The 19,447-nt window shown below is 46.1% G+C and overlaps 1 protein-coding gene and 1 non-coding gene across 5 annotated transcripts in view; one reads left to right on the top strand and one right to left on the bottom strand.

The window, feature by feature from the left end:
* The window catches only part of JARID2 (jumonji and AT-rich interaction domain containing 2), a 230,158-nt gene that overhangs the window by 136,247 nt on the left and 74,464 nt on the right, over positions 1 to 19,447 (top strand). For 3 of the 4 annotated variants that reach the window (XM_027524236.1, XM_027524235.1, XM_027524237.1), the window contains one exon: positions 2,447 to 2,588. The exons of the other annotated variant lie outside the window; for it this stretch is intronic. In XM_027524236.1, the coding sequence (XP_027380037.1) occupies positions 2,447 to 2,588 (142 nt within the window). The remainder of the gene's footprint in view (positions 1 to 2,446; positions 2,589 to 19,447) is intronic. 4 annotated transcript variants of the gene reach the window in all.
* Positions 10,443 to 10,547, bottom strand: LOC113882348. The gene has a single exon (XR_003508357.1). It is a non-coding gene; the product is annotated as a U6 spliceosomal RNA (small nuclear RNA).

Genomic DNA, 19,447 nt, shown 5'->3' with positions numbered 1-19,447 from the left:
TCCGTGTTCCAAACACAGCTTCAGAACGACCACCTCTTCCTCCTGCACCACCAGCACCACCACTGCCTTGGCTTCTGTTTTTAGGTGATTGCAGATACCAGCTTCGCTCTCTTCGCTTTGCCGTTGGCAGGTTTGCTTGCTCCAGTGATTCATCTTCACTGCCCTCCCCTCTGGCTTGCCCTGCAAGTTCAGGGCTGCATACTGCTAACTGACACACCCAGGTATATCTCCTGTCACCACTAGAATTTAGATTTGCTGGATTATGCGTCTATCCCCAGCGCCCTGGCATATATATGGTAGGTGTGCAGAAAGTAGTTATATTTCCTTCCTCCTTTCGTGCTTTATTCTCCTTAAAGTCCTTTTGTACTATTGAAAAATGTGAATTCAACCAGGAATACACTTTTATTTTAGAGATATATGCCCCTTAAATGTTAATTTCATGTATGGTTCCTTAATAAGAGTTTTCATTTCATGTTCAGCATCCTTTTCAGTGTGGTTGTTCATCCATTGGCTTATGTTCTGTCCCTGGGCTGGTTTGCTAATCTGTGTGCATGAGTGTGCTTGTGTCCTCCTGCTGTCTGGGTGGGCTGTTGTGTGGTCGTGTTAACATGTCTGGCGGGGAGGGGGGACCAACTCCAACCCGTTGCATTTCTGCAGGGCTCTCATTCAGTGCTGATCATAGAGATGTTATTTCAACCACATATGTAGTGTTAGTTTTTAGAGTTGCATTAGAAAATCTTGAAGAAGCGGGTAAGACTAATTTAAATGTGTTTGATGTAACCTAATAATTTGTCCAGAACACTTTTAGAATTAATATGAAATTATTTTAAAAATGTTATAGTGAGTTTTAAATGTGGTTAAATAAAAATAATCATTCATCCTCTTACCCACATCAGCTATATTTCAAATGCTCAGCAGCACCGTGTGACTGGTGGTTACTCTAATGAATAGCACTGCTCTCATCTTTGAAATGTTGGCCACACTTCAACCCTCAGACCCATAGATTTCCCTCCAGTTATGTCTCCTGTTTGCCTCACGGTGCACACTCCCCACATTTTTCTCTTTCTCTGGGAAGTTGTCTGTGTTTTCATTTCCATATTGTAGTCATGACTCCCAGAGCCCCAAGTCTAAGCGACAGCCATGGGATTTTATTTACTGCATTGTATTAGATTTCCAACCTTATGTTGTTATTCACACTCTGAAATGGTGTAAAAACAGATAACTGGGGAGATGCATAAGCAGGCCAGGTCCCAGGTTTGTTGCAGTATACTGCTTTCTGCCTGAAAATCCGACTCAGTGTGTGGATATAGTGTTTATGGCGACTAATAGGAACCACTCTTTAAATGCTTCAGCTAAAAAGGGATTTAATACAGGGACATAATGCTTACAAACTTGCTGAAAGTGTTGGGAGAACAAAAGGCTCCTGCCCTTTTGGCTTTATATAAAAGCCAACCCTGTGGCTGTGAGAATGCAGGCCCTGTGTTAGCGTTTCTGCTGATGCCCAGAGGCTGGTGACTAGGCAGTGAACCTGGGGGCCAGTGGCTGTGGACACTTGGGCGGGTACAAGCCTCCCATTGGTAGAAACTAAATTGTGTCCAGAACCCTGGATTGGATGGAAGGATGTCTGAGCTCTGGAGGGAGCAGGCTTTTATTCAGCTGTTCCCCATTAGTGTGACCTGGCTGCTAAGCGACTCCACACCACTTGGCGCAGGCCCTTCTCCAGCTCGGGTTACTAGAAGCACACCCTGGGGCCCTGAGACCCCCTCTTCAGCATGGCACCACGTATGCTGTCGTAGAGAATCTTTGTCCTTTGAGACGGTCAGATTCAAACATGGCGACTCTGATGGGAAGGACTGCTATGAAGAGAAAGTTGTCCAGTCAGATTTCTCGGTCAGATTTCTCGTTAAGAACCGATAGACGGCTACAAAGCAACAGTTGATGCTTTTTCTTGGGTGTAGTTACTGTTTCCTGAAGGCAATCCCAAAAAGAGTTTAGTGTTTTCTGGAGTAAATATGTGGTCCTGGAAGGATGACTAGTTTGAATTGGTAATATGTGAAGTACTTTTCTTTCCCCAGTCCTGAAAGATGCTGATGTACGTATGTCTCCTGCCTTGGCAGGCGGGTTCTTTACCACTAGCGCCACCTGGGAAGCCCAGTTGAAGTACTTTAGAAAGAACCCTGTAGTATATTATTACGATAACACATTTCTGCTTGAATTGCTTACTGTTGGCGTTATTTCTTTGGCAGGCATTCCAGTCCTGTGTAAGGTCAAAAGTAGGATGAGGTGGGGCTTCTCCCTTCCCCTCTCAGGGGATCCACACCTCCCGGTTCTCTCCTGTCGAGTTTCTTGTCTGCCCTCATCGGCCACTGTGTAGGGTTAAACTGTGGTAAAGTGCTGCTTCCTTGTGTCATGTATTTAAGTGTTTGTCCCCTTTTTTCACCTGTAGGGCTCCTTGGTAATGGCCAGTCTAAGGGATTAGGACCAGCATCAGAACAGTCAGAGAATGAGAAGGACGATGCATCCCAAGTGTCCTCGACTAGCAACGATGTTAGTTCTTCAGATTTTGAAGAAGGGCCGTCGAGGAAAAGGTTAGTACCCAAGGCTGAACATATTCGTGCCTTAAACCAGGGACTTCAAACTAGGTGCCAGTTTAAGTGGGAACAAACTTGGGCCCACTCACCCAATCTCCTGATTTTTTTTGCAGAGGAGCCAGAATTCTGGATTTTTGTATCAAATACCCTGGTTTCTAAACATTGTCCACTAATTATCAGAAAAGATGAGTAAAACACACAAAAAATGGTATGAGCCAAACAAAACAAGTTCCTGCTGTAAAAATTGGCCAGAGAGTTGCCAGTTTGTAATTCCTGCCTTTGCTGTGCATTTTAATTGGTTTTCATTGGTTGTCATCTTGAGTATATTAGATGGTATTTTGCCACTACTGCAGAGGTGTGAATGTGAAGATTTAAATGTGGTGTTTCTGAAAAAAAATTTCCCCCTTGTCAGGAAAGCAAAATCCATTTGGTGTTAACCAAATAAGTAGGTGTGAAATCGGTTCATAGAATTAATTTACCGGCAGGTTTTTAATTTTTTTTGTTGTTTTTTAGTGACTTTCCTAAATAAGCTTAAGATAGCTTGATCAGGAAGTTCGCTATGGTAGTTTGACAAGAGCTGTGGCTTCATGGTCAGACAATGATAGTGACGTTATATAATAACACTTTTAATTGAGTGTTTAAAAATCCTTTTTTAGTTATCTGCCTTATTTCGTGTCTCATGTACGATGTGATTCCCCCCCTGCCCCCATTTAGAATTTATATTTCATTTCATTCCATTTCCGTTCTCATACTCAGTGTTTTCCTGGATGACAAGATTAATTACTTGTTCTTAGAATCTGTTTGTTGGAGAGGATGGGAAAAGGGGAGGAAAATAACCCCCGGTCTGGACTTCTTTGTGTACCCTTTCTGTATACAGAGTTATAGTTACTTTTCAGAAACCATCTTGACGTGTGTGTCTAATGAAGAACTGAATTTGGCAGCAAATTCAGGAAAGGACGAGGGTAGCCATGTGTGGATACTTAAAAATCTGTAATAGATCTGCACTTTGGATCTGAAATTGGAGAGCCATTAGCTGCAAGCCTTTGTTTTCCTGTCGTGCAGTGTCTTCCTTTAGAAAACTCATGGAATAGAGTCTGTATTAATTTCCACCACCTTTATCTCTTGCTCCTCAGCACTGCATCTTAGAAGGTGTCCTTGGATTTGTTTTTAGTACAGTTAGCAAGCATGTGTAAGAACTGTCTCTGCCAGTGTACTGGACCTTGTATGCTACTCTTTTTAAAGACATTTGGCTGAGTGTCTCAGTGGAAGCCTTTTATGTTTCAGATGCTCTGTGACAGACTCTGCCCCATTTTGAAAAGTGCATCATCACAAGAGCAGGGGGTTAAAGGATATGTTTTTGTTTTTTTTTAAATCACATTCGTAAACATATTGGAGTGTGTAATAATCCTATCCATGTTTCCAAACATGGGTGGGGCCGGGGGGACCGTTGTGTAGCTAGCATCATCTTCATCTGTGTTTGGAGAACAGAATTCTGTGATTGTGGTTGGAAGTGACAGTGACCAGTACTTGAGCTTTGTGGCTGGCCATCACCTTCACTTCTGCTGGGATTGGTCAGCAAGAGGGTATTGGTCATCAAGCTTCATTCTCTTGGGGTGGGGGCGGGGAGCCCTTTGTCCCTGGCTCCGGGTGCCTTTCTCAGATGGTAGTGCTGCCGGCTTCCTCTTTGCACGGGACTGTAGTGCTGTGTGGCAGCTGTGTGCAAATCAGTCAATTATCTTTAATTCTCCAGGGCACCAGAAAAGAGAAACTTTGTTCCGGGAACTTAGGGAAAACTTAACCCATTGCTAATCTGTTTAATTATTAGCGTGCCGAGTACCTTGTTTTACTGAATTAAGGATTCGTGACAGCATTTTGGGAAGTTAGGATCACACTCTACTAGTGAAATCTACCCAGGGATATAGTATAGATTCAGGTTTGACAGGTTAAGCTACATTCAGAGCTGGTGTGGGGTGGCCTGCCTGGCAGAAGGGAGCTGTGTTGTTTATGAAGGGACAGTGTAGTTAGGGCATAAATGCCCTGTGGTGTTGCAGGGCACACAGCAAATAAAAAATGACTTTTACTACTTCTGGGCTTTCAAAGAGCTCTCTTGATTGCTTGTTGGTATTTAGCATGAACATTCAGTGTAAACTATATGGTACATGCCCTGCCTTGTCAGGCAGATCATAGGAACTGGAATCCAAGTTCCTGGAGCTTTGTCAATTACTGTCAGACTTCAGTGCCAACCTTCTTACACATAATATACCTTTTTAAAGAAGTGATGTTGTGTCTGCTGATCCCAAGCCCAGAGTAACTACCTAAACGGTAATTTTGAAATGTTGCTTCAAGCATCAGGCAGATTGTTGACTAGATTCTGCTTTTTACCTCATGTCTAAAATACCCAAAAATACGCATGCAGAGAACATGTTCTATGATGGACCACTTGTATTCTCCATTGACATTTAGACTTTCTGGAGGAGAACACTTGAGTCCTAAAATTCCAGAGTCGTGGTTTACGTATTTGTTTTGGAAAAAGCGTTACCTCTCTCTTCAGAATGATAAGAATGCTTGCATTTTTTGTTACAATTAATTGCTCTTTTTAGGTACATGTTTTTAGGGTCACCAGTTAATAATGCCTTTTGTCTTGGTTAGAGCAGGGGAAAGAAAGGGAATTTATGTGTTTGACTTTAAGAAAAATGGAAATCTTAAGTGTAGACTATTGCCAGCCTCAGTTTAGACCTTGCCCTAAATTTCCAGCCTGCAAGTTGAAGCAATTCCGTTTTCTGATTGATGCTTGTAGCACGTTTCTTAAGTCTTTAGTCAAAACATCTCACGTGTCTGCACTGTTATTTTTCTACTGGAAGCCCCTTCAGCTATGTTTGCTCCTGTGTAGTTGCTGCCGTTGGATTTACTTAAGTTGGGGGTTTTTTGGCACATAGAAAGCAGTAGAGTTCCAAAGGACTTATTTTCCTGTATTGAGGCAAAAATAAAAGGAATCTCTTAGTTATTAAAAGGTCATCATCTGAAATTCCTCTTTATGAAAGGAAAAGCCAGCCTCTCTAGAAGGTCTCTGCCTGTCGGATGGGCAGAGCAGCCCAGCTGTTGAAGGTCTGGAGGACTTGGCACTGGGGGGTTCCTGGGTGTTGGTTTTCTGTTTATTTTGATCATTGCGGTAGGTGAGTTTGATAAATTATGTTTAAAAATGACATACTGTAATTAGTTCTTACTGTTTAGAATGGAAACATTAGAGAGACTTACAGCATTTAATCAACCCCTTTTGAATTTGTTGGTGGCCATACCTGGCTCCTTACCTCTGCCACCTTAAATGGCTTCTCCCATTACACTTGATCATCATATCATTTGTGTTTCCTGGAAGAAGTATCTGAATATCTTTTAGAAACCAGAATGGACAGATTTTGCCAGTCAGGTGTGGATGGACTGTGAGAAACTTGGAATAGTGCTTATGATCAGGATAGGGGTTGTCTGTGTGGTGGAAAGGTGTACCTCTACATGATCGTTTCAGGGACGTGTCATGGGAACCTTGTATGTGGCTCAGTGTCTAAGAGTATGCACGGGAGCCACACCACGTGACTTCTTCTGGTTCTGTCATCTCTTTGTTACGTGCTCTTGGGCAGGTCTGCAATGTCACTGGGCCTTGGTTTCCTCATTTGTGAGATACCTGTGACGATGGTAACCACTTCATGATGGATTTTGTGTCCTGAACAAGTTGATTCATGAAAAGCTCCCAGGTATATAATCAGGACTGTGTATGAGATACAGTGCTAGCTGTCATCAGCATCTATGACACATGAATTGCTGTATGGGGACATGCAGACTCATTGAAGACTTCTCAGATGTGTTTAGAGATAGAGTTTGACTTATGCAAATTGTGATTCATGTCTTTTCTCCATGGCGCCACCATCACCACCATCTGTGGGTTGATGGAAAAGTGTAGGCGTGTGTCCCTCTTTTTTTTTTTTTTTTTATTTTGAAGTTACTGAGTCACAGGAAGGACTGTAATGGTAGAGTGGGAATTTCTTCTGCAAAGCTTGGTGTGACCAGGTATTTGCCTACATAGAGTAGGCATGAGGGGGCCAGGCTATAGTTTGTGAAGGTGCTGTCTGGTCTATTCACATGTAAGTCACATGTGAATAGACCAGACAGCCCTTGGGGGTGGTTCCCATTTTTAATAGTACTTAATACTAAGATGCCCTGACACACTTCAAAAAGCCAAGTACGTAAGAGTCTTATGTAGTTTTTTTTTGAAAAAAGTGTGGACCATGCCTCTGCAGGGACAGAAATGTTTTCTTTTTGTTAAAGAGCTGCTGTATTTTAGTTATTTAGGCCTTTGGTAGTGCAAGAGTTACGGAGTTCAAAGACAGCCCTGCTCTAGGAGATTGGATTTTGAATGTGGAACATTATTTTAAGGTTGAAGACGTGGTGATGTTTAAGTTTTGGAGATGAATATATGTTCAGGATGATGAGAATTCTCCTAGGCTTTTATTGGGTCTTCCTTTTATAGCTGAATTGTCAAATTTAAGTTTTCCTTATTTCTGTTCTGAGTTACTGTGTTAACATAAAATACTTTGCTACCTCCAAGTTTAGAAAGAAGATAGACCCAAATGCATAGAATACTTGCTTGGCAGCACTCAGTGTTGGAAATAGGAGTTACTCAATGTGACCATCCGTAAGAATTAGAATTTTCAAAGCCTCGATAGTTTTTACATGTTTGTTGAACAGAATGCACTAGTAGTATAGTTAATGTCAAATGCACTGTTGAATTCAGACCTATCTTTGACTGAAACATATTTTCTATTTACAGGAAGTAGAAAAGGGGCAGCATTGAGGAACTGAGTATTACGTGGCACCTTTAATAGCCACAGACAATAATCTGTAGATTTAACTAAGTGTGAATGATGTAAATGGAGCCGGGTCTAGCCTGCTTGCCTGCACAGTTCACCCGCACAGTCCTCATTTCTGGTGCTCCTCTTCCCTTCCTGTTGACCTAAATGGCTTTTTGTTATCATTTTCCGTTGGGTTCTGGTTGTAGGGCTTTAACATTTCTAATTTCTGCTGGTGTGGGATGAATCTTTCAGGTTTTTTTAATATCTGATATGGTCTTTCTTTCACCCTCACTTTTTAAAAATCTTTTTACGGGGGTTGTAGAATCGCATGCAGTTGTAAGAAATTCTCATTCATTTTTGGAAGGTATTTTTGCTGGGTATAAAATTGTAGGTCAGTAGTTCCTCCTCCTCCCCTCCCGTGTGGAATTTGTTGAAGGTACAGCTCCACCATCTCCTGGCTTGTAGTGAGTGTCCAGCAAGAAACCCACTTCTAAAGGTTTTTTGTTTGTTTGTTTATTTTAGTCTATCATGTAATTGGAGAAGGAAATGGCAACCCACTCCAGTATTCTTGCCTGGAAAATCCCATGGACAGAGGAGCCTGGTGGGTTACAGTCCATGGGGTTACAAAGAGTCAGACATGACTGAACACGCACACCATCACACAGTATGCCTTCATGTAGTTTTCTTTGATTCTTGTGTTTGAGGTTCATGGAGCTTCTCAGTTCTGTAGACGTCATCAGTTTTAGAGAAGATTCTAGTAGCTACAGTTTGCACACGTGTTCCCTGGCTGGGATCTCGGGTGCACGTGTATCCAGGCACTCCAGGTTGTTTTCACAGCTCATGGGTGCTCTGTTCATTTTATCCCAGTCTTTTTTTCTCTGTGTATTTCATTTTAGATAATTTTGGTCTAAAATCTGCAGACGTGTATTTTTCACCACAGACATTGTTGTCTTTTTAATTGTCTTTATTGTCTCTCCTGATATAGCTTAATCTTTTCTCTACCTTCTTAAAACATAGGAAATGGAGTTATAATCGATGTTATTAGTGTCTTTGTCTGCTAATCTGTCATCTGTGTCACTTAGGGGTCAGTTTGGCTTAATTGATGTCCCTCCACTCAATGCAGGTCATGTTCTCCTGCTGTTTTGTTTGCCCTGTGGCTCCTTGTTGGATGCCAGGCATCATGAGTTTTCTTCTTTTGGGTTCTGGGTATGTTAGTGTGTCTCTGACTCTTCTCAAGCATTGCTCTAGGGTATGATTAGGTTACCAGGAAACTTTGAGCCTTTTATGCTTTGTTAGGTAGGGCCAGAGAGCAGTATTTGGCATAGGGATAAGTTTTCCCAACTGCTCAGGGAGAACCTGTGTGAGGTGTACCATTCTGGCAAAGCATGGTTCTCAGCCCTGTGTGGGGTTTGGAGAGTGCTCCCCGTGGTCCTTTCCCGTGGTACTTTTCCTTGGGTACTTCCCGCACACGCGTTTTCACTAGTCCTCAGCAAGTGCTTGAGGAGGTTCCTCGGCAGGTTCCAGAGTTTCCTGTCTGGCTTTGGCTTCTTCAGTGCTCCACCCTGTACATTTTGTTCCTCCCCGAAGTCTCAGTTCCTTCTCCCCAACTCGGGGATTCCTCTGGATTCTTCTTGCATTCCCCTCCATGTGCTCTGGCCTGAAAATTGTCTCTGGGCAGTCTTTTGTGTCTCAGGAACCACAGGGTTTTGCTGTGTGATGCCCATTGTCTCGTGTGGATTTTCACTTCTTCAGGCCGGGGGCTGGGGGGGCGGGTGCGGGGCGGGGGGGGGGATTCCTGTCCCTGTCCCAGAAGCAGAAGTTCCTATCTGTTCTTTGAATGTTGACTGAGAGAAACAGCACAGGAAATGTAACTACCATGTTTGCACTTTGTCTTAGTCACAGTCACAACCTTATGTTTAATTAGTCATCAAAAAAGAAAAAAAGTGAATTGCATAAGTAGGCCCTGATACAATCAAAGGGAAGATTTCAAAATAAAGAAGCAGTTGACTTATAAATAGAAAATCTCACTCCATCCAGAGCATGTTGGTAGTAGAAATTCATCTGAGGCCCTAACTGGCTTCTGTTTCAAGTGACTGTTCGGATAAATCCATGATGACTTTGTGATGATAGTGGGCCCTTCCTCCATCCCTCTGAAGGTTATGCTTTTCACCTGGTTGTTGGGTTTCAGAGGCAAAGGGGGTGGTGCCTGCTCAGGGCATTCCTTCTCTTTTCCTGCTGTTCAAGCTTGGAGGGGAGATTGCATCTCTCAGCTCTGCATACTCTGATTAAGTGGCCACCAAGGCGAACCTGAAGTTTGGTGACTCCAATTGAATGGTGGAGAGCTGCAGGAGCCAGGGTTCTCACTGTCCACTGCAGGATGGCATGTGCTGTCAACGCTGCGCGTCCGCCGCCCCCACCCCATCATGATTAGGTTCATTCTTCCCTGTAGGAGCATCCCCAGGCTTTCTTCAGACCTCTCCGATCCCACTCAGGATACTGGCAGGCTGTTCAGGAGTACTGTCCTGTGTCCTCCTTGGTGACATGGGGCCTGGCCCTGGTGTCTGAGGAACCGTGGAAACTATTTTAATAATCAATATAATGTCTGCCTGGTTTTGCACATGACATCATTTATGGAGGTTTATGGGATTTCCTGTTGCCTCTTCCTCTCTCGGAATTTTAACTGGCAGATTGTTACCTGTGTGGTGTGATTTGGGGGTTTCAGAACAATCTTTTACATTGCTTTGGTTTACAAGAAGCAGACCCTTTTCTCATTTAATGACGCGTCTTGTGGAGTCCACCCGTGTGTTGCTTGTCCCACGTTAGGCCCTCTTGACTATGCACATGACTAGTGTCCAAAACAAGTGTGTACAGTCCGTGAAATTCTCCAGGCCAGAATCCTGCAGTGGGTAGCTGTTCTCTTCTTCAGCGGATCTTCCCAACTCAGGGATTGAACCCAGGTCTCCCGCACTGCAGGTGGATTCTTTACCAGCGGAGCCACAAGGGGAGGTCAAAAAACATGGAACGCTTCACAGATTTGCATGTTATCTTTGCGCAGGGGCCATGCTAATCTTCTCTGTATCGTTCCAATTTTAGTATATGTGCTGCCAAAGAGAGCTATCAGGGAAGTCCCTCGCCACACACTTTATGGAGATGCAGCCCAGATCAGCAGGAGGATCTGGGTGGCTGGGGAGGTGGGGTGGAGCACAGTTGTTGGAGGAGGCAGCAGGTGGAGCTTGGAGGAATCTGGAACTGGGTGGGGACTGAGGTTCCTTGGTGACTGAGCAATCTTGGCCTTGTGTTTTCCAGGACCCTTCTGTGGAACGTACATGGATTTGTTTGGCCTAACTGGCAGGGTGGGTTGCAGGTTCCCTTTGGAATGTTTTCTTTGCACCCTATACCCTGTGCTTCTAGTAAAAGCACAGTCTTAGCACCCAGACCAAGATAAGCAGGGCTGAGGGTGCCCTGTGTGCTTTACTGCCCCCTGGGCCTGAGCCCCCCTGTGTGTTCTCCTTGGTCGGAGAAGGGGGAGGCAGGAGCTGGAGGAAGGGTGTCATTTCTGATCCCCAGCTGACTCTCACTGGCCTGGTTTTCTTAGGGCCATGGTTGGGAGGCCTGGGAAGTTGGGAGTGGAGGAGAGTGTCCCAGGGCTCCTGGCAGCTATGTTTGCACGGCGTGGTGCTGCCGTCCTTTTCTGGGCTCCCTGCCCTCAGATGCAGGGAGCCTCCTACCTGGTTTCTCCAGCCCGTCCTCTCCTGGGAGAACCTTTCTGCCACTTCTCTCTGTTTTCCCCTTTCTGGCCCTGTGGACACGTGGCTTTAGCCTTCTGACCCCGACTCCTGACTTCACCCCTGGCCCAGCACTGTTCCTAGGTGTATTCCAGCACCAGGGCTCTCACATTCCACGAGGCCACCATCCCCAGGACCGGAAGGCAGCCTCCCAAGGCCTTGGTGTCTGTGAGATTTTCTAAACTCTTGGAGTGATGCAGAGTCCCTGGATAGCACGTAAATATGTGGAACTGTTGTGTATGCATGCCTGATGGCAAGTGACACCTCTTGATCTTATCAAGTGCCAGCTGGGTGGGAGACATCACTAATTGATCCTCTCAGTTTTAGATGGTTTAAGGTGAGACGTGTTTTTTTTCTGGCATGATCTTTTAACTAGACCTTTGATTCGAAATAGGGAGAAGAATTTTTTAGAATAGACTGGCATCTCAGTCCCCTTGGAGAACCTTTCTGTTGCTTACCCCAATTTTTCTTCTTAACTCTCCATGGGAGAGACGGTCTTCCAAAAGAATTGGCTCTTAGCAGGGCAGCAGTGACAGGTATTTATGTGGCACTTACAGTGTGCTGGCCACTATTCTAAATACTCTAAATTGTTTCCATGTATTAGTCCATTTGATTCTCACAGCAGTTCCTTTTGATGGGTCTTTGACCCTCATTCCCATGTTATGAATGAGAAAACCAAGGCACAGCGAAGGGCTCAGGTGTGCTCTGCTAAGAGGTGAAGCTCCCAGGTTATTTCAGGATCCAGTCGATAGTTTCTATACCTTGAGGGGAGTAGTAAAGAGCCCGCTTGGACTGCTGCTGCTGAAGAGAGGTAGACGAGCTTTGCTTTCAAAATACTTGGAGAGGCCGGAGGATGCTGTGTGAGTTAGTCACTCAGTCGTGTCTGACTTTTTGAGACCCTGTGGGCTGTAGCCCGCCAGGCGCTTTTGTCCATGGGATTCTCCAGGCAAGAATACTGGAGTGGGTTGCCGTTTGCTTCTGCAGGGACCTTCCCGACGCAGGGACTGAACCCAGGTCTCCAGCATTGCAGGCAGATTTTTTACCGTCTGAGCCACCAGGGAAGGATTCTGAGGGCTGGGCAAAGTGATGCCTTTTTAACCGTCAGAGGAGTGGGAATCTCAGGGAAGCAGGGGCCAGAAGCACTCATTTCTTCAAGGTTCCAGTTGTTGCCAAGTCCCAGGTGGATCTCAGAGATGGTAGATTCAGCCTTAATTTCTGCTGAGGAAAGCTCCACTCCGGAGAGAAGCAGCAGACCATTTCAAACGCAGCGTGTGGAGCGCTGTGGAAGACATGACGTCTGTGGGCCACCACGGGGTGTCCAGGGGAGTGGGCCACCTACAGCCAGGCGACACAAGCACTTAATTTTTCCTTCTGTAGACTCTTCACTCTTCTGGGCTGTAGATGGACCTTGGGGGCAGCCCTGTAACTTCCAGGCAGAGGGTGTCTGGAGACAGCTTCTTGGCCGAGATCACAGGGAGAGACAGTCCCAGTGCCCCGAGGGCAGTCAACCCCCAGCTGATGTGGTGGCGGGGCGTCCATCCCGCGCCAAGCACTCTGGGTGGAGGGCTGCGTGCTGGCAGAATAGACCTGCGGAGCAGGGAGAGGCTGAGCCCTGAGGCCTCCTGGGGTCTCTGTGCTCCGTAGCAGGCTGCTTCTGGAGGGCCTGACGTTGACCAGAGGGCTGGAGGGGGCAGGATGTATTTACTAACTCTTCTGTGCTAACACTTCCTAAGGTTTCTATACCAACATGTTTGAGAGAAGAGGTTAGTTGGTATTTTGAAGGGGCCCCTGTGGTTGTGAAAAACAGGCCCCAGTCCAGTTTTTCTGTCTTACAGATGCCTCAGGATTGCCACTGTCGTAGTAGGTCTGAGCAGTCACCTGTACTGAGAGTGGGGTGCACTCCACACCCCACCCCGCCTTTCCCAGGCCCGCAGAGAGGATGCAGTGGGCTGAGGGTGGGTGGGCTTTGCCTTGGACCAGCCTAGGGAGGCATCCTTGCCCTTGCAACAACTCAGGTGGTTCTTTGAATTAAACATGGTGATGTATCATGGTAATGTAGGTGGGCGCCTGCTGAGCTTTAGCTCTGGTCTCCTCATCCCTCTACGCCAGGATGTGCTGAGAGACGGGGAACGCACGTTAGCTGGGTGCAGGTTGAATGACAGCGTTGTCTTCTCTCGATGAGCGGAGGGAGCCCATGGCCTCGCTGTCCTCACCCCCTCCAGGGCATCTTGCCAACCCACACGTGGAACCCAGGTCTCCTGTGTTGCAGGCGGGTTCTTTACCACTGAGCCGTCGGGTAAGCCCTGGTAAATTCAAAACAAACCCCAATGACAATCGCTTTCTTGTTTTGAACCAAAGGAAGAATTTACTTAAACCTAAGAGGGTCTTGGCTGATCAGAAAGGGAGTTGGAGGTATCTGAAAGATACTGCTGTTTTTTCTGGTTTCGATTAGACTGGAGACTATTAGAATAAATTTACCCACTCCAGTGTTCTTGCCTGGAGAATCCCAGGGACAGGGAAGCCTGGTGGGCTGCCGTCTCTGGGGTCGCACAGAGTCGGACACGACTGAAGCGACTTAGCAGCAGTAGCAGCAGAATACATTTGTGTTGGCTCCATCCTTTCTTTTAAAGTGATGATGGAATTTCCACTTTAAAGCGTATGTTAAAGCACCATATTTCTGGCCTGGGTAATTTGGGGTGGGGTAGCATTTTGCATTTGGAGTAAGTAACACAGTGTGGAAATGTAAAGCAGGGAGAGGTACAGCTTTCTGGCAGGGTGCAGTTTATTTTCAAATTTATTGTTAATTCTTACCTTCCTGGGGAGACATGAGTGGCGACCCACTCCAGTATCCTTGCGTAGAAAATCCCATGAACAGAGGAGCCTGGAGGGCTACCATCCATGGGGTCACAAAAAGAGTCAGACATGACTTAGCACACATGCAAATGCTAACTACCTTCCAGGAACTGTGTATTAAGCTTTTTCATTTGTGAAACTGGACCCCTCTTTCCTTAACTCATTATTTTTCCTGCTAGAGAGGCATTCAGTGTAGAGGCATCTTTGTAGATGCTTAGTTCTTGTGCATGAGCGCGTTCCTCTCTGCTAAGAGGTCAGTTCACGTGGGCTTCAGTGTCAAGGAACGAGTGGGAGCACGGAGGCTGCCCCAGAGCGTGTGTGTCCTCTGCAGGGTTAGAGATGGACAAGACCCCTTTGATTTAATTGGTCATTAGTTGTTGCCCAGGACAGATCATTAGGTACTTGTGGGAAGGGGCCGCTGCTCCCAGAATTTTCTTGAGGTTCCTGGTAAGCACACAGGTTTCTGCTGCATTTATTTGTTTTAAGAAAAATGGTAGAACTTCATTTGAGGCAGTTTTATTGTGGCTGTGGCCATTTCCTCAGAGATCTGATTGCTCGGATATCACTTCCACCTCCCATGCAAATGCTGCTTTAGCATGCTTTGTGGTTGCCACGGAAACTGGGTACCAGTTTCCTTCCTTCCTCTTCTGGGGACGCTCTTCCACCTATTTTCAATAGGAATAGCTCTGTCACGTGCTTTTGTCCTCCTGGCCTTTGATTACCCCCAAAGGGCAAATATAAACATGCCCCTCATCTTTTCAGTGGTATCTGACCCTCCCAGAAACGTCCTATCCATTCATAAGTCATCCTTGATGAAATTGAGAGCAAGCCCGGAGACGCTGCTTCCAGGCGTCTCACATGAGAGGCAATAGGTGCTGGGTTTGGAGCCGCCCCCTTTGCAAAGGGGGTGACAGCCATTAGTGTCACTTGTGGTTCACACGTGAGTGCTTGTGCAGGGGTTGTCAGACATGGCTTTTTATGCAGAACGTTCCTTGATGTCGGCACCTTACTTGGCTGCTTAGCAGCTCAGTTAAAAGCAGTGCACATTGTTGGGACTGAGGTGAGAATAGCCTGTTCTCGTCACCCCCACCCTACGCTTCCCCTCCTTCCTTCCCTTCCCTTCATTTGGAGAGTGAAATCGACTGGGTAGAGGGATGCTTGGCTGGAGGGATTCTCAAATACAGACCAAGGAGGGAAGACAGCAGTTTCAGTGACTTGTCAGCAGCAAGCTTTTGGTTTGTTTCTGCTATGAGAAATTCAGAAATTAAAAGAAGAGATCATAATAATAGATGGGGCTTTACTCCCTGGAATTAGGTTAATACAGGGCAAGAAATTAGGCTCAGTTGCGTTGATCTGGAAACAGAATCTTTCCAGAGTGTAAGCCTCCTCAAATGACCTGAGAGCTTCTCCCACTAGCTCAGAGCCCATCCCGGAGGATGAGTGTGGGCTCAGCAGTGTCCGTCCCAGGTGGTGTTTGGGTGGGGTCGGGGTGGGCACTGGGGGATCACTGATGTCTTCCTGCGCTCACTTGACGTTCAGGTGGCTTTCACAGGGTTTGGCCCCCAGCTCCCTCACGGGTGGGCCGTCCTTGTTTATCTCTGTGTCCTCTGTATCCCCAGTGGCTGGCGGAGTGTCTGGTATGATTGTCTGTTTTTGCGAAGGTAAACACATTCTTAAGAGTAGCCAAATAGAGTGTATGGAAAGGGAATCTTCCTAAAGGAATCGTTCTGTTCGGGGAGCGTATTTTCCTCTTTGGATTATCCAGATCTTTCATGTCCTCTCGGCGTATTGGAATGTAGGTGTGTGTACTTGTGTGTCTGAAGTGTTGCCCATGTGTATTTGTTTTACGGGGTTGGGAAAGACTAGAGCACACGACACTGGTTTGTGGTATAGAAGACTATTCTGTCCCCTCCCAACTCGTTTCTCATCCCTTCTTGTTGCTCCTCTGGTTCCGTAACATCTCTTGGGTCCAAAATTCTACACCCATCTATACAGAAACTGAACTGTAACTTGTAAAAATGACTCCTCGGGGCCTCTCTTGTGACCTCTGATGAGGATATAAGCAAGTGCCTTAACTTCTGCTTTCATGGCAGGTTCTCAGATTACTGCAGTATTTTGGTGACTGCATTTATGCCAGCCGTTGTTACTTGGTGATGCCAAGTGAAGGGGCAAAAATGCCGTCCTGTCTGAAGGCCCTGTGGCTCTAGCTCAGTGTTGACTTCTGTTTCCTAGCATCTTTAGTATTTTAAGGTACTTCACTGGATCGTCGAATTCCATGATGGCAAACATTCTCTCAATGATGGTGATAAATATCCTTGGCTTTTCCTTACCCTGTTATCCTCTCCAGTCTTGGCTTTCCCAGAGGTCGAAGACTTAACTTTGTGTCTGTCTGTGTTCTTGAAGTGGAGTTTTTGAAGAAAATTTACTCTGTAAAGGTTGAATAGTGCATATAATCACTTTATAGAAAGCTTCAATTACATGGAGTTGGCATTAATGTTAATTCCTGGTGTTTACCATTTATAAAATGTAGAGAGACTGAAAACAAAAGGAAAGCAAGAGCCAGGTCTTAAAAGTGAATCTTTGTCCTGTTGCTCATAATTGGTTTCAGACACATCTGGAGACGAATGGAGAACTTCTTGAGATGTTGCTTCTTTCACAGGAAGTACTTTTCCATAGCATATTCTTTGTGGAGTATATAACAGTATAATAGGCAGCTGCTTTACTGAGTCAAGTAAATTGTTCTCTGATAATATAACTAAAAAATAACATGAAGCAGGCATTGGCTCTGATGTTCTCTGCTGTAAACCCATTTAGAGGTTATTGGTGGTTATCTCGTGGGAAGGCCATTTTTGTCATTGCCTGCTTATCTGCCAGTGACAGGATTCCTGGGCCTTCTTTCCGAGCCAGAGCCCACCGTGGCTGCTGTAGCCTCTCGGGAAAGGAATGGTCTGTAGAGGGTGCTTCAAGTAACCATGGGCACAATTCATGCCAGTTTTGTGGGGAGGGGGGTACTTTATGATTACCGTATGCTGTATTCATTAACTCACACGTTGTTTTTCCCCATTATCCTGGAACGGTGCATGATGGGAATCTAGCAGTTTTTAAATGTATGCTGTTTTCAGTCCTTCTTTCTCTAGAATATAATTGCAAATTTGTTCAGCCTGTTCCTCTGCCCCCAAGAACCACACTGGCATCCATCGTGACAGCCTGCAGACCGTTTGCACTGTAGTCGGCTTGCTCTTCTGGCAAATGCCGTTGTGTAATGCGGACTGGCACTTGGCCTTTCTGGAGGTTGTAGTTATTCCCCTTTGGAGAGGTTGGAGCTCTTTGGCTGTATCATCTCCCCTGATTCTTCATTTCTCAGGCCTCCTGCCGTCCAGTCTCATGGAACAAGGCGGGGTAAATAGAGCCCTTCTGGATCATCTGAATGTCAGATCATCCTGGGCCGTAGATGAAAAATCTAAGGCTTAGGAAGGGCTAGGCACTGGGAATCCTCACGGTGAGAATGTCTAGTAGTGCTTACGTTGATTTAGAAGCGACTCAAAATGTCCATTGATCTTGTCTGCACAGCCGGATTCTCTGTGTCTCCTGAAACGTACCCTCCTGCCCTGAGTTCCGGCTGTTGTTGAAGCGAGAGGAGGGTGAGGCCGTGCAGCTTTCTCTCGGTGCTGGAGGCCTCTGTGTTCTGAAGGTCGTGGCAAGTGACGCCAGTGAGCACGGGGAAGGCGTGCTCACACCTGCCTTCTCTGGGGCCCTTTCCATCTCTGCAGCCGCCCCTACGCCTACTACCTGTGGGCAGACAAGTGCTTTCCCATGTTGTCAGGCTTCTTTGCTCAAGCCTCAGGTGGGCATGCATGCTCGGAGCTCAGTCATGTCCCACTCCTTGCAACCCCAGGGACTATAGCCTGCCAGGCTTCTCTGTCCATGGGATTTTTCAGGGAAGAATACTGGAGTGGATTGCCATTTCCTCCTCCAGGGAATCTTCCTGACCCAGGGATCGAACCCACCTGCATTGCAGGTGAATTCTTTACCTGTTGAGCCATTGGGGAAGCCTCTCAGATGAGCAGGACACACTTCAGTAGGTCGGCAGTTTGAGAATAGATACTTGCTCTTGCCCATCTTCATCACTCCGCTGTGTTTGCCCAGACAGATACTTTAAAATTCATACTTAAAACAATGAAATTTGTACACAAAGGAGGTATTGAAAACGGGAAAACGGCCAGTATAATTTTCTTCTTCACTGAAGCAATGTGAGAAGTGAAGGGACTTAGAGATGTCAGTCTGGAGAGTGACACCCATGGGTTTCCCAGAGAGGTTCTGTCTCCATTGTTGATCCTTAATCTAGGAACCTAGAAACTGCTTTCGTTGAAAGCCCCTTGAGCCAGTAGCCACACATGCCAGAGGGAAGGGACACACTTCTCTTAGCAAATAAAAGCAGTCAGGAGCCTGTTCCCAGGCACGCCTGGCTGAGGAGGCAGGCCAAGGCCGCTGGGAGCAGCGCGCATTGATGGTGCCACCTTTGAATGTAGAGTTTATCAAAGAGTGAGAAGACATATCCAGAATTAAAACCACTTTGGACTCAATCTGATCTTGTTCATTTAAAATAGGAAGTAGATCTTCGACGCCAGTTGCCTCACCATTTAAACGGGCCTCCTTGTCCAGTACCACCGACAGGATTCCCCTGTAGCATGGTGCAGTGGAGAGAGCCGAAGTGTAGGAATAATGAAGGTACTTGCTACTGTGCTGTTGACAGCCACCTAAAGTCTCTGCGCCTCCCTTTGATTGTCTGATCAGTGGTGACCACAGTACCTTACAGGGCTGGCTGTAACCCACGTGAGTGTGTAGGGAACCCCCTGCAGGACTTGTTGAAACACAGCTTGTGGAGTGTCTCACTCCTCCCCCACCAGGTTCTGATTCCTTTGGTCTGAGGTTTTGCATTTCTAATGAGTTCGCAGGCGATTCTCCTGCTGGCTGGTGGATCAGTCTGATAGCTGCTGAACTAAGTGCTTTCCATGGTTTAAAGCTCCGGGCATATTACTGTCCTTCACCAAATACTAAATAACTGTTCTCTGTGGAGTCACTGTGTGAAAGGCCAGAAGTGATGCCCACGATTCAGAAATCTGGGAGCCGTTAGCTGTCATTAGGTAGATTCAGCCTTTGCTCCCAAAAGACTTGATCTCTCAGCTGTATTCTCCCCTGGTCGCCACTTGATAGTTTGTGTGACTCCTTTAGGTAAGAATTTCAGTGAATTGGAATTTTCTTTCCTTTGGTGAGCTGTGATCATCTTCTTGTTTTCTGCTTTGGGTTCACCTTTGAACAAACCTTTACTCAGCCCCGTGGGTGCAGCGTGGTCCGAATTCATCTTTCTGCCCTCTTT

Source organism: Bos indicus x Bos taurus, chromosome 23, assembly GCF_003369695.1.
Source record: "Bos indicus x Bos taurus breed Angus x Brahman F1 hybrid chromosome 23, Bos_hybrid_MaternalHap_v2.0, whole genome shotgun sequence".
NCBI lineage: Eukaryota > Metazoa > Chordata > Mammalia > Artiodactyla > Bovidae > Bos > Bos indicus x Bos taurus.
The sequence above is the reverse complement of the archived record's forward strand: the minus strand, read 5'-3'. Positions and strand labels throughout refer to the sequence as shown.